The sequence below is a fragment of the Cuculus canorus genome, chromosome 20, assembly GCF_017976375.1.
Source record: "Cuculus canorus isolate bCucCan1 chromosome 20, bCucCan1.pri, whole genome shotgun sequence".
Taxonomy (NCBI): domain Eukaryota; kingdom Metazoa; phylum Chordata; class Aves; order Cuculiformes; family Cuculidae; genus Cuculus; species Cuculus canorus.
The window spans coordinates 68,719-91,863 of NC_071420.1; the positions used below are offsets into that span (position 1 = coordinate 68,719).

General features: G+C 51.0%; 1 protein-coding gene across 18 annotated transcripts in view; it reads right to left on the reverse strand.

The window, feature by feature from the left end:
• RAP1GAP2 (RAP1 GTPase activating protein 2) overlaps window positions 1-23,145 on the reverse strand; it is an 84,846-nt gene that overhangs the window by 15,601 nt on the left and 46,100 nt on the right. For 11 of the 18 annotated variants that reach the window (XM_054084702.1, XM_054084703.1, XM_054084701.1 and 8 more), the window contains 9 exons: window positions 13,482-13,566; window positions 6,095-6,130; window positions 4,941-4,985; window positions 4,326-4,358; window positions 3,798-4,010; window positions 3,146-3,249; window positions 2,528-2,606; window positions 2,097-2,150; window positions 720-803 (listed from right to left, as the gene is read on the reverse strand). In XM_054084702.1, coding sequence (XP_053940677.1) covers window positions 720-803; window positions 2,097-2,150; window positions 2,528-2,606; window positions 3,146-3,249; window positions 3,798-4,010; window positions 4,326-4,358; window positions 4,941-4,985; window positions 6,095-6,130; window positions 13,482-13,566 — 733 coding nt within the window. Of the gene's footprint in view, window positions 1-719; window positions 804-2,096; window positions 2,151-2,527; window positions 2,607-3,145; window positions 3,250-3,797; window positions 4,011-4,325; window positions 4,359-4,940; window positions 4,986-6,094; window positions 6,131-9,627; window positions 10,907-10,965; window positions 11,415-13,481; window positions 13,567-23,145 lie in introns of those variants that run through there. The other 7 variants (XM_054084704.1, XM_054084714.1, XM_054084716.1 and 4 more) reach the window with 4 other exon arrangements.

The window sequence follows — 23,145 nt, forward strand, 5'->3', positions numbered from 1 at the left end:
CCAGGCTGCTCCCCACCTCCGCTCCCAGCTGGCACTACCACACTCAACCACCAGCACTGGCCACGGGCCACTCACAGCCTACTCAGCCACCTCAGCACCCAAAGGTAAAGGTCCTGAGAGCAACTTCTGACCACCAACAAGGAAGCTTAGGATAACATTCAGGAAATACCAAAACACGAATTAATCCTCCATTAGAAAATCCAAGTCTTAATCATCCCTTGCATGCTACATTTCAAAACAACAAGACTGTAATTATGGTCTTGCATGAGTTACTCAATCCAAAATGAAATGTAAAGATAATTAAAGTGCCTGTCAGAGTAATCTTTGTTGAGTTATAAGACTCAGCTGCCTCTGCACTCCCCATCCAGAGTCCCCAGGCTAATAACAGCATTTTCAGTAAACGCACGTCCTCATAGCCCACAGCCCTGCAAGACAAAAATGACAGTTTCCCTGCCTAAACATATATCTGATTAAAATACCGTGCCTGGTAAAATCCATTTTCACATTCATTTTTCCCTACAGCAGTTTGTGGGCTGATTTTCATACCGAATTTTTTTCAGTCACATCATTTCTTAACGAGCCAGGGAAACATCCAAGCAATAAAAAATGTATTATCAGAGAGGATACCCAGTAACAAGATGTCTTGCATGTGACAAAATTAACTGCAGGGTTGAATTTGCACAGAAGAGCTCTATAAGAACAGCACGGGGATTACTCACCTGCCTGAACTTCTGATAGATCACACCAAACTTGAACGTGTTGTTGACCTCGTGTTCATCATAAGCCACTATCATCTGGGATGCCTGCAGTAAAGTGAAGTATGAATTCCTTCATTTACTAGTTCAAAACATGACATCCAAGAGAGCAAAACCCTGCTCAGTACACGCTGCTGGCTGGGCTCCCAGCTCCACTCAGTGCACTTGCCATTGCCTGCCAGCTGTAGTACCACTCCTCAGGGTGAGCAGGTGGGGAGAGCCTACTGGAGCTGCAGCTAGGTAGAGAAACGGCCAGGCAGCACCCAAGGAAGGGAGACAAGAAGCCAAATTTTCACATAATTAGGCCAAAAGTTTTCAACGGTGGCCCTGGTTTTTGTTATCAGCATCCCTGCAGCCTTCACTACCAACAGTCTGCCTGGATGCCCGTGGGCTTTGGGTGGCCATGAGTTGCAGCTCTGGTACGGTGCGGGCACCGGGAGCCCTAACCTCTTGTAGGCCTTCTGGGGGAGTTTGGGGCCCTTTGGGTGCAAATAAGAGCAGTTCCCACAGTACCCCAGATCTGTGGTCCCAGCCCGGCTCTGTGGGGACCAAGTCAGAGACTTTCATCTGCCCCAACTGGGCATCAGCTGATCTCAACCTTCTAGATAAGGGTTTGATTGCTACATCAATAATGGATAAAATTGGTTTGACCTTGGTTACATCAAAGGGTGGTGAACCTGCCCTACAGCTTTCTGCTGTGCCTGCCGTAGAAAAGGTCTTCCGCATGAAAGATACTTGAAAATAATGGATTTGCTTTGTAACTTCCTGAGAGCGGGTCTCTATGGCAGCACAAGAGCACACACAAGAAGCAGTTCCAGAGCAGATGAGACAGTCCTGGTACATCACCAGCAATTACTGTCACCCAGATGAAACACTCTGTCCCCTGCAGTGACCCACTTCCCTCTGCATCTCTTTCTGCACACCTTCTTGAGCACAGGCCAAACCATCTAACCAGGTTTCAAGCAAACCTTAAGGCATCAAACCAAGATGCAGGTTGGTTTTACACCCTACGTTTTCCCTACTTTTCCACGATCCAAGGGCAGGTTAATACCAAAGTGCCATCAGTCTTGGACTGACAGCTGACAGAACAAGACGGCGGCATGCACGAGCCATCAGATCACCGCTAGCTAACCAGACGCCCTGAAGTCCACATGGCCCATCACCGCTGCACTGTTCACATCACATTACAGATGAGTACAAATATATAGAGCTAGAAAGATGAAGTGCAAATATCCGTGCTCTGTATTAAAGTAGCTATTGGATCTTGGAGCAAAAGAAAGAATTAACCTTATCAGACCTTCTCTGCCAAGCACAGGACCAAATCAGGATAAGTTACCTTACCTTGGGATACAGAACCGGGTTAAACTTCAGGCCAGAGGCATCATCACAGAAGGCCTGTGGGCAAGGGGAAAAAGCAGTCAGTGTCAGGTCCCCAGATGCACTGAGCAGATACCCCTGTTCTGCTGAAACTCCGTGGCAAGGCTGTGAATGTCTTATAAAGGAGTCAAATCCAGCCTCCAATTGCGGGAGCTCCCCTCTTCGCATCCTCTCACAGGGATACTCCGTGGCCTGGCTGGTACCTGACTGAGGATGCACCAAGACAAGTTCCAGGTCTCTCCATGGGTCAAATGTGCCACCCAACACTGTCCAACATGGCCCAAGGCCATCCAGTGCCATCCAACACCACCCAGCACTGCCCAATGCCACCCAAAATGTGAGGCACAGCAGCGTGGGCTTTGCTGTAGGTATCCCAGCCCAGGCCAGCACTTTACCTTAGCAATCTGGGGGATACTAGGGAGTTTGCTAAATCCTGCCAGGGGGATCCTTTCATGCAGTGTCTTCACTTTGGACCTGACAAAGAAACAAAAATGAGCGGACATTGAGGAGTGCCTAAGGCAGAGCCTGCAGACAGCACCGTGGTGTGCACACAGCTACACTCTGCCAGCTGTTGGGAAACAATGTTCTGCTGAATTTGTTGGGCCTGATCAGTAAGCAAAGGCTCCATTTTTCTTCTCATCTCTGCAGCTCTTAAAATATTCATAGTTTGGAGGGAAATGACACAACAGTTCAGACATGCTGGGTCTTGTCAGCTTACAGAGGGATGGCGATAGATGTGACTGCTATTATCCTGTGTCATGGAGAGGTTTACATGCCGTTGCAGCGGGTTTAGCAACAGATCAAAGTCTCATGTTCATTATCAGGGATCAGGCAGTCCCAGCACAGAAACAGCAAAAGGATGAAGCCGCTGCTTCCCATCCCACCCCGAGCCCCTCTGTGTGTAACAGCCTGCATGCTGCCATACTGCCTCCAGCATTTACAGTGGAAACAAAACAAGGGACTCTCAAAGGGGAAACATTTTGTTAAAACAAAGGCGCTTTTTGTCCCCATACCTGAGTATAATCCTTAAATATTCAGTGCCATCTGCCTCCTCACACTTAATAGAAAGGATCAGATTTCCTAGGCTGCTGGCTGTACAATAAAAATTTAAATGATCCTAAAAATAGAAAACAGTGTGTTAGTTGCCGGGGAGGCAGCTCGCTGGTGGCAAGGATGCTGCTCCCTGTCCCACTGGGAGCAGAGGATTTTCCTGCCACCCTCCTGCCTCTCGAGGATACAAACTCACACCCTTTCCTTGCAAGGACCAGGGCTACAATCCCTCTGCCCATGGACTTCAGTGCTCTGCTCTCAGCTTTCTTCAGAGGGAGAAAGAGAATTACAAGACCAAGGATGTGGGTAGATGGCTGCTGTACCACATCCCCAAGTAGAGCCAAGCCCCACGTCCCAACAGACGGGGCAGACTCAGAGCCCTGTGCCCACCCAGCACCCCAGGAGGGTCCTGCCAGCTAAATCGGCACGGGGCAAGGCAAAGCTTGTGTGTGTGGTCATCCCTGCTGTGGCTGGTGACCCGCCGGTCCCCTTCCTTCCTTGCAAAGGGGGAAGTTGCAACATTTGCCCATTTTGCTCATCATTTTAGCGATATTATTTTTCTTGATGTGTACAATTTTCAGCCAACCAATTACCCTCTGTGGCAGGAGCACCCACCTTCCCCAGGAAATGCTTCCTATAGGCTCTGGCCTCCCCTTTGCACTCCAGCTTGTAGCCATAAGTGCTGGGGCTGAGGTTCTCCTCCTCCTCCTCCTCACAGATGCTGCTGTCGGATGAGGTGGGTGTGCTGAGGTTTTCCGGATCTTCAATCCAATATCCTCCAAACTGGGGCAGGATGATCAGTGGGTATGGGCTGCCCTTCTCTAGGATCTGCAGAGACAGGCATCCGTGAGGTGTCAGGCAGGAGCAGGGTGCGGATGTAGGATGCAGGAGCTCATCACCCCGTATCCTGCTTCCACAGCAGCCCCTCCCGCAGCACCACAGAGGGCAAATCCAGTCCCTCTCTGAAATCTCTTCTCTCTCTCCTAGAAGAGGGCATATACTTCTGAGGAAAAGCAGCAGCCACAAAGGTGAGGAGGGAGAATGTGTGTTGTGCAGCTCCTCGTGGAAAAAGAATCTCCATCTCTTCCTCTGTTATTGGCATTTTTGGAAAGACATTCATCAGAAGGCATTCAAGGCACCCACCTCATCGATGCTGGGGTACGGGATGTAGTCTTCCTGAAAAAAAGGAATCAAAGCATGACATATGACTGCTTGTTCCCCACCAGCCATCCCTTAAGACCATGGCCTTGCACATCCAACCTGGGAAGCGTCTCCAGTCACCCACTGCACTGGTTCCTCCCACCAAGCACCACATGGTAAATGGAGAGTGATGCTCATGCCAGGCAAGGCCACCATGTGCAGTGACGGGTGCAAGCCCCGAGAGCAGCGCCACCACCCTGCCCAGGGACACAGCACGAGGACACCTCCCTGCTCAGGGTCTGTAGGAAAGCACAGCAGACAGGCAAGTCCTTTTCCAAAGGGATCTCTTTTACCAGTGTAAGCTTCTCAGCTTTGCAGCAGAACCCAACTATTTTACACAGCTCACTGCTGAAATACATGAGGTTGGCCATAAAGCTGGATTAGGGATTTATAGGCACTACTCTCTCATCTTTGCAATTCAACCAGTGGCTTGTTTTTAGATAACATTTCAATTCTTTTTAGTTCTTTAAGTGCCTGTCTTTGACAATGCACATTAAAGCCCTGAGATAAGGGAGTGATGCTTGAAGAGATCCACACAAGAAACAGAATTCAACCAACCTTATGTTTTTGGCTTCCAGTCCTCTGTTCTTCAAGTTTTGGTGCCTGTTTGGAACAAAACAAATAGATCAAATAATTAAGGTGTTTTCAATAACACAGACAAGGACATTCTGCTACACAGAAATCACTCTGACATGAGTGCATGGGAGGAGAGGTTTTCTGACCGGGATGAGCTGGCAGAGCTGCCACCATGTCAGGACAGACCCCATCATAACACAGCAAACACGGGTGATGGGGATGAGGTAGGACAAGACTTCGGACACAGCAACATCACACCGAAAATGGCTAAATGTTAGGTGGGGGCTATCACTTCCCAGATGCTGTCCTAGCACCAAACACAAAACGCCCCATACCTCACTCCAGCTTTATCTGAATTTCTCCAGGATGGGCTCCCAAAGTGCTGCCTTCCTGCAGAGCTCCAACATGTGGCAAGGCAACAGCCCCAGCTGCCTCACAGTGTCTGCCCCAGGCAGAAGCATGGGGATGGCAAACTCTGCTCCCATTCACCCATGCCGTGATGGGGAGCACTACGCATCCTGGCATCTGGTGCAAGTATTGTCTCCCAGCACCTGTCCCATGGACACAAGGCACATTCCAGAGCACACTATGGTCTCCCAACTCACTTCCTCAGTCAGATCCTGATGTGTTTTAGTGTGGGACAAGAGAATGCTTTGCCCTGACCCAAGGGGAATTGAGACAGCACTAGACCCACCCATGCTCTGTACTGGAGTTGGCTGTTCACAAAGACAGGCAGCAGCACTTTGACTTTACCACGGAGAAACAGGACCGGGACCCAGAGTGTGTATCCCTTCCTGGTGACACACAGGTCAAGACCTAAACCTTCAGCAAAACTGCTCCGGGCAATGCAGAATAACCTCAGAGAAAGATGCTACCAACACCACTACTGTCTTCCCAGCATGCTGGGGCATTTCAGTGCAGGTCCCTTCAGCACAGTTCGAGCTAGAGAGCATTTGCCATGCCCCTCTCAGCTGGGTTCACACAGCTCTCGGCACTTCAGCAACAATTCAAACCACTTTATGGTCATATGAGGCCTCCCAGCATATTAGATGTTTGAGGTCCTGTGGGATCTCTGTCTTTGCAGCTCTGCCGGGTGGGGAGCATCCCGCGTTACTGGCATGCACACTGCTGCTCACCTGCATTTTTTCCAGCATTTCGAAGAATTCTGCCGACTGGAAAAGAAAAGAAGGCAATCTCCTGTCAATTCAAGCAGACACAAGGCAAGCCAGCCCAAGCTACACTAAGGCAGGGTCATCGGACCCCTGACTCCATACCAAGCACTCCGTCTCTGGCCCTCAACAGGAATGGGAAGAAGAGAATCTATCTATAATCAATGGCGTGCTGACTCTGAGATACCTCATCCAGCCCCGCCTCGGGCAGGAATAAAGCGCCCCTGGGCTGCCAGGGTTGGTGGACAACCCATACCAAGTGACCAACGGCAGCTGCAGGCAGTGCATAGAGCAGCAAGTGGCAGCAGTTTGCCACTTCCCTAGCTCCTCCAGCTCAGTATCTCATTTCCGAAAAAGCCTGTGAAGACCAGCCAAGCAACGCTGCAGTGCTTGTCCCACTCCCTGATCACAAGCAGGTGCCTGCCAGCCACAGCAGCTCTTGTCCAGCCTGACTCAGAGCTTCGCCGCTGCATTTCACCATTACCAATAACACTCAGCCCCCATGATTTCCCAGCCACTCTGCATACAGTTTGATAAAGGTTCTTTAATAATTTTCTAATCACAGCAGTGTTGGCACCATCAACTGGACAATCTCGTTGGGTTCCTTTTGACCCCTAGGTGTTTTCTCAGGTCTCTAAGCTCCATGTTTCCCAGCTCTCTGCAGCAGCGACACAGGCTAGGGATGCCAAAGGGAGAGTAAAGGCATTGATGTAATTCTGCCCCATGGGGCACAGAACAGCTCAGTAGCAGGAAGGGAAGGAGAGCACCGACAGTGGCTGTGCTCCTTCACTGCACCACTCCTCTACAGCGGGTGCTGAATGTTGGAGATCAGGCGGGGAGAAAACCCAGATGGCTGCCAAGTGCAGCAGGGCACCGAGCAGTGCTGCAGACATGGAGCTTGCCAAGGACGTGGGGCAGAGCCAGTCCTGCAGTGGGCAGAGGCACTGGTACGTGTGCTCTGTCTTCTACAGCCCTCCAGCAGTTCTCTCAGCAGTACAGGGTCTGTGCACACAAAACAGCTTGTTTTGAAACCAAACAGGCTCAACCTGATGGATCCAGGAAAAGGAAATGCTCTGGCAAACAAGACGCCTACAGTCACCCTCCCCATGTCCCTTTACCTTGCAAGATGCAAGCCTTGGTGTCTGCCTTTCACCAGCTGTGGAAACAGCAGAAGTGTTGCTGCCAGTGGTGCTGGGCTGCCTTGTGCAGGTTTAACAGCCTACTTGTCAAATGAACTAAAGAGATTAGTGAGTCCAAGGCTTCAGTTAAAAATCCTGTGTGGTTCCTCTGGAGAGCAGCCTGACCGTGCAGCCAGCATGCTACTGCCCAGCTCACAGGCTGCGGCCTCCACTCCCAGCCATGCTGGTGCCATGGGGCTTTGCAGCACCACAGGCATGCCAAGCTGATGCAGCACATGAGGGGCATATGGGCATGCAGCTCCCATGTCCTTGGAAATGCATAGCACTGGGGCTCAGGTACAAGAACCAAGCCCAGACCAGGAAAAGTCATTGCCAGCTCTCCAGGAGAGGTGTTAAAACCACATCTGTCTTTCTCAGCCACGCTTGCTCCTCTGGCAAGGGGGAACTTCAAGAACCCCTGTTCCTGCCCTGACCTACCTGCATTGCCCAAAGGGACTGCAGTCCTGATGGTGGCCAGTGCATCCCTGAGATGCTTTGGGGCTCAGCAGGCACCAGCTGCCTTTCTCACTCGCTCCTGCTGTAATGTTTGGATGCAGCAGATGCGGGTTTGACCCAAGCAATCGGCATGAGCACGGTCTCACAGGGAAATCGGTGCTCCACAAGCAAGCACTGGCTTCCCAGCTTGCTGGGCATCTGCAGGGTCGGCCCTTTGGCACAGCAACTGCTGAACCCCAGCTGGACAACCCTGATTCCTCACCCAGCTTTTCCTGACAAATAAACTATCTAGTCAAACTATGGTTGTAAAAACTCGGGCACTCCCAATAAACCAGTGAATGGCTTTTCTGGAGACATGAAGCAACAGTCCCGTCCCTCTTCTCCCCCATCCTCCTTCACCTCTCCTCTACCCTGTATTTGCTCCCTGCCACCTGCCAGGCTCCAGCTGCAAAGGATGGGCTCGTGGCTTATGAAGCCCAGAGAGGCTGCGGCTATGGCAGATGCTGCCAGTCCAGGAGGAAGAGCAGGATTAGCAGCAGCTCCAATGCTGCTGGCTAGCAGAAATGGTTCACAGAGCAGGGATGAGAGATTTGGTGCAGAAAGGCCCAGGGTGCTAACGGGAATGGCATAGAGGGGGTGATATTGGGTGAGGTCTTAGAATACACTGAATTTCTCAAAAGACAAGAAAAGAGAGGAAAAAAAAATACCAAAAGCCAGAAGCAGATAAAACAGATGAAGAAATTAAAACCAGACAAACACCAAAGGAAAACCCCGGACAGATTTTCTTTTCATAAATGTGGTGAGCGAAGGTTAGTTTTACGGCATAAGCAGACTAGTGACTGCCCACGGTGGCACCTGCTGGGACGGGGAAGGGCACTGCCAGCAAACCCTGGGCTCAGAAAAGCTCTGTGCCCAAAACTGGGAGCACTTTAAAAAGGCTTTTCCTTATTTTGAGCTTGTTTTAGATTTCAGTTTATCTTCAAATCTTTGCGATAGACAAACACTTTTTAAGTAATTAAAACAATTTCCAGGTCTCACTCTGCCAGCAGCCAGACCAGAGAACCAAACCACACCGCAGCACTGGATCCACCTGCTGGAGCACGTTCCAGCAGAGAACACATACGTGTATTTAATAAAGCAGACGGCAGACTGCACCCCTTGGGGATTTATGCATGCTTGAAGCCAGGCTTTACTGGGCCACAAATATTTTGGTATTTATAGTGGAGACAATTCCAGCTTTATGCTGTCTGGCAGGAAGCAATGTCACCCACCATGGGGTCAGCTGGCAGGAAAGGTTGCACTCTCCCTGCTTGGGTCACCGAGACTGCTCCAAACTAAACCTCCATCTCCTTCTTAAATGGAGCCAAAGGCCAGCCCAGAGCGGCCAGCCATTCCTCTGCCGCCTTCAGCAGAACAAATCTGTCCAGTAGCATGTCCTAAAGACCATAGAAAAGCAAAATACTCAACCCAAAATAGTACAGTTGCTATTCCTTTCCTGCTCACAAGTTCTCAACCCTCAGCACCGAGCATGCTTCATGGATGGCACGAGAGAGAGCATACAGTCACATCCCACTGTTTCAGCTCAGAAAAGTACACAATTCCTTCAGCACCAGGCAAGACCCTGGGTCCAAAACTGAGCCAGCTGGAGCACCCAGTGCCTGTTCAACCACCCCAGCATCCCGGGACTGAATTTAGGGAGTGGGTATCTGCAGACAAAAGTGCTCAGAGCAGAAGCTGCCTCACAGCCAGTGAGTGCCTGCTTTGAAAGTTTCCAAAGAAAATGACACCCAGAAATAAAACCCTGCACCAGGAAGGAGTTGCCCAGGACAGAGCCCAGCACTCCTCCCTGAGTCACACAGCACTCACCAGGCCCCGTAAGAAATCCATCATCTTCCTGGCATCACCCCCCTACATCAGCCACGCAGCCACGGTTCCTGCTGCCACCAGCCTTCCTCACAGGCACCTGGTAAGAGCAGCCAAGCGCTGGCTGGGCCATCCCTCTCAAGCCTCAACACCTCCTTTCGTTAATGTTTCTCCAAGCCAGAGGCACCTGCTGCTTTGTTATTTCAAAGGGTGGCTCCCCTGGGAGGCAAAGTGCCCCAAACAGGTTGGGCAGGAAGCAGGTGAGGGTTGGCAGAGGGCAGGCAGACACCTGCTGGAATGCACGCCCCTGCAGCGGGATGCACAGCTACTTAGAAGGATGCACTGCACCCCACAGGATAACACTCACATAAGACAGCTGGAGTGGGAACTGGACAGGAGACAGAAAATTCGACGTCTCCAGCTGGAAATCTGTTTGCACAAAAAAGCCACAGCCCTTCCAAAAGAGCTGAACAAATCCCAATCTTGAATCATCTGAGTCAGCTCAAGACAACTCAATCTGCTAACACCGGAGCTGCAGACTAGGCACAGCATTAACAGAATCTTCCCATCCCAAAACCACCTGGGGAGGAGTCAGGACACGACTGCTTTGGCCAAAATGCCTGCATGGCTGTGCGAGAGCGTGGGCAGGCCCAGCTGCTGGGGACTCGCTCTTGTCCCCACTCCCACCTCCTGTACATATCCTTCATTCCTCTCTGTGACAGTCTTGCAGAGATCTCTGGGAAGCACCTTAAAGTCTACCAAGAGCAGAGCAGAGCAGGATGAGCACTGAGGATATTGACTCAATGCACTCATGCTGTGCAACATCTCATCACAGGTCTGTCTACACCAGTGCTAAGCCACCACCCAGCATCCCACAAAGGTCAGGGGACTGAACAATGTCTCTAGAAGGACCAGGTCTCTGGCTCCCAACCTCAAAGTCATCCTATGTTTCATCAAATTAATGGCTCCTTAATCTCTAACACCTCCTCTCCCATGCATCTCCAGTTCCATCTTTTAAATGCCAGTAAATACCTACCCAGCCCTCACCTTTCAAGAGTTGATGGCAGCTGAGACCAACGCAGCAGTAATGGCACAGGGAAGCTCCAAGTAAGTAGACACACAAACAAAACCTAGTGGCCTACAGGCCCCGGCCTGAAGACCATATGGATTTCATTTTGTTTGGCACCTCTGGAGCTCCCTGCATCTGGCAAAGATACAGGATCCTCCACTGCTGTGGCTCAGCCTGAGTACCAGCACAGGCAGCCATCACTGCAGCAGCTCTGCCATCACCAGCAGTGCAGAGACTGAGGGATAGAGGGAGGGAGAGAGGATCTGTCTCACCTTTCCAAAAGGACAACCTGTACCATCTTCAAAAGACTCTGGAGCCCTTAAATCCTGCTGTAAAGCAGAACAAGTCAGTAATCGCCTTTTAATTGCTTTAATTACATGATCATAAAATGAAGAAACAGTGAAAAAGGCAGCCTCCAGCCTCACCATGGAGACTGGACCCTCAGCATATTCTCAGTCAAAGCCATGGCCAGCCTCAGCACCCACAGCAAGAGTGGCCCATGCGGCTTGTGATGCAAGAAGGAATAGTCATCCTTGAGACGCACAAAGGAAAAAACTCAGTGTTTGCTTTTAGGGAGCTTACGTTACCTGAAGCATATGGAGTAGCATCTACACACTTTTTCCGTGTCACGCTTTCCATAGGTTTCCGTGTCAAGCTTCCCCTGCTGAAGGAAGCCTTGAACTGACGTTTAAACATCACTGAAAAGTCTTGACTGCCCCCTGCCCCACATCACCTGGTTCCAGCTGAGAAGCAGCCATAACCCCCTGCCTACAACGTGACTAGGGTCTCACTCTCCACAATCCCTCCTGCAGCAGCACAAGGGCAGGGAGGAGACCCTGGCACGGGGGCCACCACACCTGTACAGCCAGGCTCAGCCCACCCGGCTCACAGGTTCATTAAAAGACAGAATTTCCATTTAAAACACGATGAGGGCAAAGGCAGAACCTCTCAGGTTGCAAGTGCTGCTGTAAAGCCTGAGAAGGCACAAGGGAGCACAGGAGCAGGACAAGCCCCAGGGACACTGTGGGGCTGCAGCACTCAGGCTCACAGAAAGTCCCACCTGAACTTCAGCCAGGTGTTACCAAGCAATTTATGACCTTTCTGCAAGGCAAAATAAATAGCACCAACAATCTGTTCGCTCCTGCAGGAGCAGAGCGGGCCAGGACAGTGGAGGAGCCACAACGCTTGCCCTGGACAGCCCATGTGAGAAACACAGAGACTCACCACTTCCTGGTGGTGTGTGGGCAGGCGGGCACTGGGTGTGCACACGGGTTGCAGCAAGGTGAAATCCCTCCAAGTCCCTAGCAGAGCTTCCCAGCACTCAGCACCATCCCAGGAAATTGCTTGTCCTCCAGGGCTGGTAAAGAGGGCAGGGGCTTTGGCTTCCCCTCCTCGAGCATCAGCCCAAGACCAGCCAGGAACACTGCTGGCACAAGGACTGGGAAGCACGCTCTGCTGCTGGCATGCCAGCACCTCCCACACCCGACACACTGCCCGTCCCCAGGTACACCCCGCAGGCAGGATCCCTGCTCTCCCCCCATACCCTACAGTGCCCTCAGAACAACACACTGCTGCCAGCTGGCTCTCCCCAGAGGCACAACCCCACTCCCTCCATCACTCCAGGCTTCAAACCAGGACCACAGCCCCTGCAGCATGATTAAGTGCCACAGCTTGTGTCACCAGTGAACTGTGTCAGCTGCTCCCTGCTTTGTGCACTCAGGTCATAGAAAAATGCCTAAATAAGCCAAATCATCAGAAGCTCCACTAATAAACTCCTCCAACTCAATACTCTATTTCCAAGCCCACTTGCTCTTAACAACCATTTAACCAAGTTCTCAGCCACCTCGTTATCCTCACATCCATCTCATCTTCTCCAGCTTAATGAGTGATTTCCCAGATGGCAGCATATGGAGCGCTCTGCAGCAACCCAGAGAAAAGAGCTACAACTGCCTTTGTCTGGAAACTCTAGTATCGCAGAAACATCCCAGATTACTCTGACAGAAGCTATTTTTTGGTGAATCCATGTTGTATTCTATCCTGTTTAGCCAAATGCACTCTGAAGCTTTGCCCCAGGTTGCCGTTCCAGCTCCCTGTATCGCCCTGATGAGCACAGGGCTGCACATTCCCCTCTCACTTGAGACTGTCTGAGCAAGATAACTGTGCGTTGGGAGCTCTAGAGGTGCCCAGTCAACCTTGGGCCAAGCAGGACCAGCTTCCAGGTCTGACCAGGTTGCTCCAGGCCTTTTCCCCTTGGATTTGGGAAAAACTACAAGAGGGGCAGAGCCCTGCAGAAGTGCCTGGCCTGGGCAGAGCAGAGGCGAAGCATTGTGTCCCACAACCTGCTGCCTCTGCCCTGACAAAAGGCAGCAGCAGAGTGGTCCTCGCCAGGAGTAAGTGGTGGGTCAGACCACATAAGCAGTGCCTGCATGCCAAGGATGTGCTACTTGCCTCATACTGGCAAGCCGCCACCCACTACAGCACCTAACGAAGTTTATTAGAAGGATACCAGCACTGGGATTCTGCACCCTACTTAGCATTGCCACTCCTGATTGCATAACGTGAGCGGCCATGCAGGATGGGGCTCATGGGCACACACGTCGGATGCCGCTGATGGTTCAAGCTACAGGCTGAACTCCAGAAATCACCTACTGCTGCTCCCTCCAGAATAGCCCAAATCCGTACAGCCACTGCATTAGAAGTGCTGCTCCTCACCAACTTCAGTTTCCAAAATGGGTACATTGGCTGGACCACATGCCCACAGCCCAGCACAGCATCACCACACACTCACCTTCATGGTTGGCGGTGCAGTGAGAGGAGGGGACAGTGGCCGCTCTGGGACTGTCACATCCGTGCTGTTCAGCAGCTCCTGTTTCCTGAAAAACCAAACATAGGCATGTCAGCTTTCCCTGTGCCTCAAGCCAGAGTATGAGGTGAAAGATAAGAGCTTATCTTCCTTGGGAAAGCCGCAGGCGTGCAGGTTGCCTGTAAAGTAATATCTTGGATGTGAGAAAAACACAAACGGATCACATAAAAGGATGATAAAAGTCATCTGAAGAGCCCTATGCGCAGGGCAGGCTGGGACTCACCAAGTACCTGGGCTCCCCCCTCAGGTGCCAGCTGGAGCCCAGCTGCGGTACCGTGTGGTGCTGAGCCCTGCCGGACGGCGAAGCAGGGACAGCAGGGCTGAGTTACTATGACAACCCATCCCCACGGCTTCCCTCCATCTGGCACCCTCTCCCTGGGCAGGATCCACAGCCGATTGGCCTCCCAGCAGCCCAGGCACCAGGAATGGTGTAGGAGGTTTCTGGCTTGGTGACACTGACATAAAATTCGGGAACACCCCAGTGTGGGTTTGGCAGTGCCTGGGCGAGGGTCACTCTTCCAACAGGGCACCTGCGCACAGGCGCTGAATTTGGAGGCAGCGAAAGGTGTCACGCGGATACAAGATCCTGGGGAAGCCAGGAGCAGCCCCAATGCCATGGCAGTGCCACAAAGACATCGCACAAAAGACTTCCAGCCTCAGAAACCTCAGTCCTCCGCTGACTATCTGATAAAAGTACCCTGTCTCTTTTACACCAACAGCTCCCAGGCAGACAACCAAGCGACTTCTCAGCAGTACTGCCAGATGCTACGCTGGGAGTCAGAAAATCTGAGATGTAATTTAGCTTCCTCTCGTCCCTGCCAGGTTAATCCTGCAGAAACTGGGCCAAAATGCGAAACTGTTTATCTCACAGTAACAAGTTTGGTTGCCATGGCAGCCTGCCCAGGGATGGCACGGCATGGTGTGGCATGCACAGCAATCAGACACTGATGCTCACAGGGACCCTCTCCAAAACACACAACCTCCTCCGACACCTGACCTCACCACCTCTGCCTCAGCTCCTGCCCTCCCACCCATGCTGCCCTCCACCAAGTGCCAGCTCTCATGATAGCCCACGACAGCAGGTGACATGGTGGTCACAGGGGAGGCTTGGGTGCCTGCAGGCCCCCCTCAGCAGGGCTGTGTGCTGTGGGATGCAGTGGGGATGCTGTGGGGATGCATCCGGGATGCTGGAGAGTTGCAGCCGGGATGCAGCCAGGATGTAGTGGGCACTGCAGGCAAGTTTTCTACAGGATTGTTAGTGCAAAAGTGTGTTCAAAACCCCAGCCTTGTCTGCATGAGCAAAGGAGTAGCTGTTTGACTGCAATCCTAATAGCGGTACACTGGGGCTTGAGAAGGGCTCTTGCTCCTTCTTCCTGCATGCACAACTGCTGTTGCCAATAAACTTCTGTTCCTGATGAAACTTGACTCCATCTCTTGAAACATACTAACGCGCACATGCATACACACTAGGAGAAAACCCTTTGCACGCTGTGGGTTGCAGGAAGGCACTGCAGCCTCCCACCCAGCCACAGCTCTACACTGCAGGATCCCAGCCTGCCCTTTGCAACACAACGGCCCTGACCAGGGATTTGGCATCTCTCCCACTCTCTGTGGGACCAGCTTTACGGCAGAGCAATGAAGAGCAGCTGGAGCCAGTGGTGCCTTGGAGCCCGTGTCCGGAACAATTAGATTTGGTTGGGTGTGCTGCCAGCTGTCAGTCAGTGCCATAAACATATTGCACATATGGAGACAGGAGAAGCAGGGAGATGCAGCACCTCTGACCAAGGGAAAACAGGGACCAACAGGACACAGATCAGTAGTTCTCATTAGTCCATGATCCAGGACAAAGCATTAATAGACTTTGGTTGTAGCCAAAGGAACATCAGCAGGATGTTAGGAGAAATTCAGGGCTGGAGTTCAAACTCGTAAATCTGTCCCAAAGGTGTAAGACCAACCCAGCAGGACACAGGGGCATCAGCATGGTGGGAGGCAGGACAACACACTGATGCTAGGCAGCATGAGACTGGCCACTGGCACATGGGGACCTGTCACAGAAGCCAAATTATCTGGTTCTTGTAATTAATTACTAATTGCACTTCTCAGACCCCGGGGCAATGCAGGCATGCAGGCAGTAGGGCCTTCTTTCCCTTGTGCTCAGATAATTCTGCCTGGCTCCCCCTGAGGTGCAGGCAGCCACAGGCAGGAGAAGGTGGCCTCTAGGCTGCAACGCAATGGAGTGGGAGAAGTGGAGCAGAAAGCAACAAGGGGTGAAAGCAAGGCAGGACCAGCAGCATTCATCACATCCCCGTCTATGGCCACGGGGCACCTTCCAGACTGCATCAGCAATGCAACCGCAGCTGGAGTCACCGGGACAAATACTTAAGCAGTTTGTGTCCAGACATGAATCCGGACCAAGGACTGACATTTTACAGTACATTAATCCAATATATATTGGATTTCACTTTCTATTTTTTTAAGCAGAATAGGTCAAATTTGCCTTATATTGTTACATCTCAATTAAGCTCTTCGCATCTTCCAGTTTTTCAATGTAAGAAATTAATTCAAATTACGTGTGACTGTGTATCCTGCAGTAGCAGAATTCACATTTTGCCCACCAGTATTGTTTATCGAGCTTTTTCCCCTTTCCCTCTCCACAAACTCACCATGATAATACTGATAAAAAATGCTGAGGATGACAGATTTTTTACTGTTTACTCTTTGACTTTCTAGGGCACTAAAGCACAGCCCGATCTGGAGCAAACCACTCATCCTTTGCTCTCCTTGCTTTAAAACCTGAGCTCTGCCTGATTGCACTAATCTGCACAGTGGCCTCAAAGGCAAAAAATGTATCAGACTTTGCAAAGATTAAAGTTACAGGGATGCACACAAATAATTCAATTTGATCTGGGATTTGTAACAGGTTGCCATAGCATCATATTCTAAGTATTATAAAATCATTCAGACAACTTAACAACGTGTTCCTCTACTACATGCTGATAGCTTCTTTGGGACCAAACTGCTGCAACCGCTCCCGCAATTCCAGGGAGAGCAAAACAAACCCATTCACCACCCATTGCTTGTAATTAGCCTCTACGCACTGGAAATATGTTAAGTTAAACTGCAACTGCTGACTCAGATGATTCAGTCTGCCGTCAGCTATAGGGTCAAGGGCCATCAGCCTAATTCCCAAACAGATTACCCTCAAAGGATGATAAATGAATCATGCAAAAGATTAGCACATCTTTATCCATGCACCAGCACGCTCACTTGGAGAAGCAGCCCCCAGGGATCTCCCCTGCGGACGATGCCAGAGCCAGCAGGTGCTCACAGCATCCCCACGCCATGACCCAGGACCAGGCTGGCACCAGGGCTATGTGTGTCTGCCTGGAATCATTACTGCAGTCACCTGCAGTGCCAGCACCCAGCTCCCACACACAGTAGGGGTCACGGGAAGCAGCCCCAGGACATTCAGCCACACCAAGGATTTTCCTGCAAAGTTGAGGACTAGCTGGTTGGTGGTTCACAGAGCGTGAGCATCACTGCTCCACTGCACAGCAGGATAGGCTCCCTTGCCCCATGGAACCCTACCATAGCATCATACACTCTGTGATAGCCTTCCTGAAAGTCTGCCAGCTCTTCCACAAAGTCTTCAGCCTGAAGAAGAGAGGGCTCCAAGGAGACCTTATAGCAACCTTCCAATACCTGAAGGGGTCTACAAGAAAGCTGGGGAGGGACTGTTTACAAAGGCTTGCAGTGATAGGACTAGGGGCAGTGAGTATAAACTGGAGATGAGTAGATTTAGACTAGACATAATAAGGAATTTCTTCATTATGAGAGCAGTGAGGCATTTGCACAGGTTGCCCAGGGAATTGTGGCTGCCCCATCCCTGGATGTGCTCAAGGCCAGGTTGGATAGGGCCTTGGGCAGCCTGATCCAGTGGGAGGTGTCCCTGCCCATGGCAGGGGGTTTGAACTAGATGATCTTTAAGGTCCCTTCCCACTCAAGCTATTCCATGATTCTATGATTCTAAGTCCCACACCAAGATGACAGAGTGCAGGAAGAAAACACACCTCCTGCCTGATCAGCCTGACCACAGACCCGATGCAAGAGGGCAATTAGGAAGCAGGGGAGAGGACAGGGTGGGGATGTCAGGAACAGCATGAAGAGCTGAAGCCTGGCCTTGGCACAGCATGGCTCCAATAATCGGTCTCTGTGATCACTCTGCACTTGCCTTTCCCTGGCACTATAGCAGACACGCGGCTCAAGGATCGATAACATAGTCAAAGGTTACTGCACTGCGCACACTCCCCAGAGGCAGCACCCAGTGCCTGGCAGGCAGCTGGGTGCTTCACCCTGTCCACACATCCCCAAACACACCCTGGCCACAGCCAGGCGACAGCACACAGGATGGGCAAGAGCACCCTTTGGAGCCGCACAGCTGGACACTGGCCTTCCTGGAAGGCACGGCAGGCATCATTTTTGTAATTTTATTTTTTCATTTTTCTCATCAGGCAAATTAAGACAAAAGGAAAAGAAAGAATTAGAATCCTACACACTTAGTAAATCTAATGAAGGAAATACCTTAATGCAGTTATCCAGGCCCAACTCCAGGGTTTCCTGAAGATCGTGTGATTAGCCCTGCCATGTCAGGGCTGGGGTGGTGCTCTGGGGGAACCCTGCTGCCACCAGCCCCCCAGAAAGGCATCGCCCATGGGCCCAGGGCTGCTCCTACTGCTTATCCTGAAGGGGGAGAAAGGGAAGGAATTTCCCCCACATTTTAAGCGTGTGGGTAAGTTCCCAACACAGCAAGGACCGGTGAAGTCTCACTTGACTTCAGAGCATCCCCAACTACATCCTAAAAGCACCTATGAATTCATATACTGATTTTAGTAACTACTGTTAACATACTGAAAATCCAACTAAAATGTCCCATTGAGTCCAGAGCCAGGGTTGCCAGGATCCCAGAGTCCCCAAGTCTTCCCAACCAGAGCCCTGCCTCCAGGCACACACTTCCCTCCCGCCTTCTCAACCTAAAGCCTAATGAAAAACTTCTAATGCATTCCACTTTCTGAGTTTGTTCCTCTGATTTATCAGACAGGCTTTAAATTGACACGGTATAATCGTATAAATTATGCGTGGGAAGGGAAGTCATCAACATATTATCTGACACGGCAAAGTGTTTTGTGCTAAGTGGTTAGCTCCACCTTTTGTTACACTGTGTAAATCAAACGCAGAGCACGGCAGGTTACCCTTATACTTGTGCTTAATTCTGCAGATGAAACCTGGCATAAAGAGGTGCAAAACTCTTGCAGCAACAAGTTCAGCCTAAGTGCTGTATCCTTGAGAAGGACAGCAAAGATTTTCCTGTAAATTAACAGCCTCTATTTTTGGGGCCATTATTTTCTTGTCCTCGATGGGCATCACTTTGCCAGCTGCTCCAGTTTTAGTTTATTTAATATGCAATGGCCAGTGTCCCAAGTTGTCACAGGGGACTGTGCTTCTGGACTGCTGTTCAGCTTCACACCACCACGCATTAAGCCCCTACAGGGAGTGGGTGGTGGGACTAGTGCCCAAGCTGCTTTGCCTTCCCTCTGTGGGGTGCTCCTCTCCATCCCACTACCGTGGGCAGGTCCCACACGGCTGCTGCAGCTCAAAGCACACAGCTGGGACCGAGCTCCTCTCCATCCCACTACCGTGGGCAGGTCCCACACGGCTGCTGCAGCTCAAAGCACACAGCTGGGACCGAGCTCCTGACACACAGATCCTCTGACAAGGGCACTGCACTGAGATTTTTACACTTGGAAATCTGCAGTGAGTGCCTGAACAAGGCACTTTACTCTGACTTTGAAAAGCTCTTCATCCAATCCCGGGCACTCCAGGCAGGCAAGATCTCGCTGCATCATCATCACTCATCTCAGGGAGGACGTCTGCAGAGGACACACACTGCTGCAGGGCTCCCACCGACTTCAGACAGCTCCAGGGCTCCACATCCACCCCAGACCTGGGTTTCCTCCTCCCAGACACGTGCCCCCAGTGCTGCAAAGCCGCCAGGGCTCCGAGGCTTAAATAGACACAGGGCAAAGCCCCACCATGGAACATATTCCCTGATAAACTGATTTACACCGTTACGTCCTGGGCTCAGGCTGGCCCTGCCCAAAGCATCGCCTTCGTGCATTGAAGCCTGAGAGGGAGCAAAGAAAAAGTGCAGCATTTTCTCATCCAGATTTCTTGCAATAAATGATATATTTGCAAACTGCCAGCCTGCCTCAGTGTGCACGCACGGCGTCCCCGGCTGCACAGCTCCCACAAGCATGCTCAGAGTAAGGTGACATTTAACGGCCAATGAGTTTAGCTTTAATTACACCAAGTACATTGCTGAGAAAAGTTTGGAGTGTCCCACACTCATGCTCCCTGCACCGGCTGTGGGATCAGTGCTGTGCTGTGCATTGCCCATCCTGCTTTGCCTCCACCTCTATAGACACTGGGTTCTTTCCTATCGGCCAAGGAACTTCCCACTCAGTCTGTCTAGAAAAACAAGGCTCCATTTGCAAATAATGGTGCAAAGAGGTTTTTATCATTTACAGATTTTGTTGCCTGGTCTCGCTTGCAGGAGTAGTGAAAGCAGTAATTTCCCACAGCATTTGGGTAAACCAGCCAAAGCACTCATGGATCTTTTGAAACCAGAAGGCTCGTCTGATCCAATTCCTGACAAACACAAGCCTGCAAGCCTTGGGCAGCTGTTTCTGAGCTGATTCAATAATTTGCAAATTAGAGTACAGCTCCCAGAAACCAGTGCCTCCAACCACAGGCAGAACTGACACCAAAGGGCAAAGGGGATGCTGTCTCCACCCGAGTACCTGAGCCAGGGCGAGAGGCAGAAAGAAAGGGGAGAGTCCCAAAATGCATAGAATCCTGCTCCAGTGAACATCCCACTGAAGCAAACTGGGATTGAAATGGACCTCAGCAGCACAAAGACTTCACTCGATGGCTCCAGGAGATAGACTAACCTACGAGCTGCCCTTGCTGAACTAATCAGTAAACTGACAGCAGCAATAAAAGACATTTGCCTTATGCCCAGTTGCCTCCACCAAAACTGATAAGTGAATGGAGGGGTTCACCCATACCCATCCACTGGCTTTACCCTGTGAGACGATGGCTACCATAGCACCACGTGGCTTGCATGTGGGATATTCAGAAAAATCAATATAGGTTAAAATATCCAGTTCCAAATCCTAAGTTTCTGGAGTGAAACTGGAGCCAGGAGGAGCCTGAGGCCACTGCAGTTGCAGCTCCCCAGATCCCAGCTGCTGGTGCACATTACTGCTGCTCCCCTCCAGCCCATGCATCCAGGACAGGCGTGGATAGATTGATTGTGGGCAGAGAGAGTAGGGTAAGCATCACCCTGGTTCTGCAAGGGGAGTTTGGTGAAGTCAATTGGTTGTGTCGCACTTTTCTGATTTGCTAACAAGGCAAGGACATGGGCCACCAGGGACTCTGCAGCTGCCACCAATTCTGCCAGCCTTGCATATGGCTCATGTAAAACAAAATTCAATTGCAAATGCAGAACAAAGACTGAATGTAGGAGGAAAAAAAGAAAACAGGAGCAGGTGGAGGAACAGAGTCCCTTTTGACGATGCCGCTAGCAGTCCCTTCCTTTTCCTGCAGATTATGTCACTTTGATGGCCCAGGTGGCTTGCATAAGATGAAGCAGCCACTGTAAAGCACTGCTTGAATTCTTGCAGTTGCTTCCATGAAGGCTCCTCAGTCCACAGCAGACAGGAAAAAACCTCCTCAGGGTCCTGTTCTCAAGATGTCTGCATGACTCTCATTGTCCTCAGCAAACCCCACAGCAAGAACTACACACTGAGAGGGTTTGTGCTCATTTTGATGGTGGGGAGAAAAACAATCCTCCCAAGACACACACATCATCGGCCAGATTTCTGTTAGAGTTCAGAGCCAGATTTTTTTCTCAGCCCTCAAGTGCCATGCTGAGCTCATTCATAGAAATCTGGTACCTAGGGAAAGGACTCTCTGGGGAAGGTCTTGCTTCGTGTGACTGGTAAAGCGTTCTCTTCCTTCCCTGCCATGCTTTGAGGCACAGGCAAGATGAGTTTCAATAGGGATGATGTTCACAGCAGCATTCAGGTCCCCACCGGTGCCACAGACCTTCCCAGCACTCAGATGCTCCCTACCTGCAGCACGCGAAAGCAGAAGAGGCCCTGGACCATGAAGAGCTGTGGGAGCACAGGGGCCCAGCCAGACCCTCCAAAACTTGGTGGCCCGCAGCTACAGCCCACGGGTAGAGCTACCACAGGGACAGGCCTGGGCTAAACAAGACAAAACCCAAGGAACAACAGTGGGGGTGGGAACAGCTGAGTCTGCTGGGGTGCCCCAACACAGTCCCTGCACCCCACATCCCAGCCAGGGACAGGGAAAGGCAGGAGTCACAGCAAAGGGCACAGTTGAGCTCAGGTGAGCATCCATCTCTCCTGTTCACTCAGGTACAACACAACCTGCAGGCTGTTTTTTTCCAACTGTTCAGCTTTGATAACCTACCCTAAAACCCCAGCAATGGAGAAGAAAATATCCCAAAACAACAACAGCAACACGTGCGCTGTACAGGAAAGCCACCATTAAGTCACAAAAGCATCACTAGAATTCTGCTTTCAAGGGTATCTGTTGTCCAAGGCAAAGCACCTGTGGCAGCAGCACCAAAAAATAGGGTATGGATTCTGTGATCCAAAACTGACATGGGGGAAGAGCTAAAGCCTCATCCCCAATCATCTTACTCTAATTTTTCAAACTCATAGATTGTGGGTGAGGGGTAATATTTGGCAATAAAAATTCCAAATAATCAATTCTTCATTTTTTGTATGGTTTTCGTACAAAAAAAAACCCCACCCCAAAAAACAACAACCCACGAAAGTCCCCTCGATTTGCAGCTGTGCTCACACCACTTCCATCCCGACCCAGTGCTATGCACACTGCCTAGGTTTGGATGCATATTTCTTACTATTTTTAACAAAGTTGCCAGAGCAGCACACTCTTGAAGGAGAGAACTCCCTGACCCAGGACGCACGGCATAAATCAGAGCAGGGTAAATCTCTGAAGTGAAGAGCAGCTCCCCTTAATGAGCTGGGAGAAAGTGTAGCCATGCAGAGCAGATGCCCACTAACCCAATATCACAAACAGGCTATTTCCTCAAAACACAAAGTTGAACACAAAGTACAATCGGGTGGCTTCGTCAATGAAAGATGAAATCATTTGTCAGCTGTTCCCAGCGAAGAGACAAAACTGTTGAGCCGAGTTAGAGCTGTCCTCCAGGCACAGCGATGCCCAGAAGAAAACGGTTCTTCATGGTCCTTCCCAGCAGAAGCAGCAAAGGTTGAGGCTGACCGGATTCGGGGTGCTTGCAGCGCACTCTCTGAACATTGGGGCGGGCGAGGGTGCCCCCCACTAGCACCCACCAGTGCAGGCAACCCGTATCATCACTTGCCTATCAGAGAGTACCCATCAGTGCGGGTGCCCCCCCCACCATCACCCACCAGTACCCATCAGTGCCAGTACCCCCCACCACCACTCGACCATC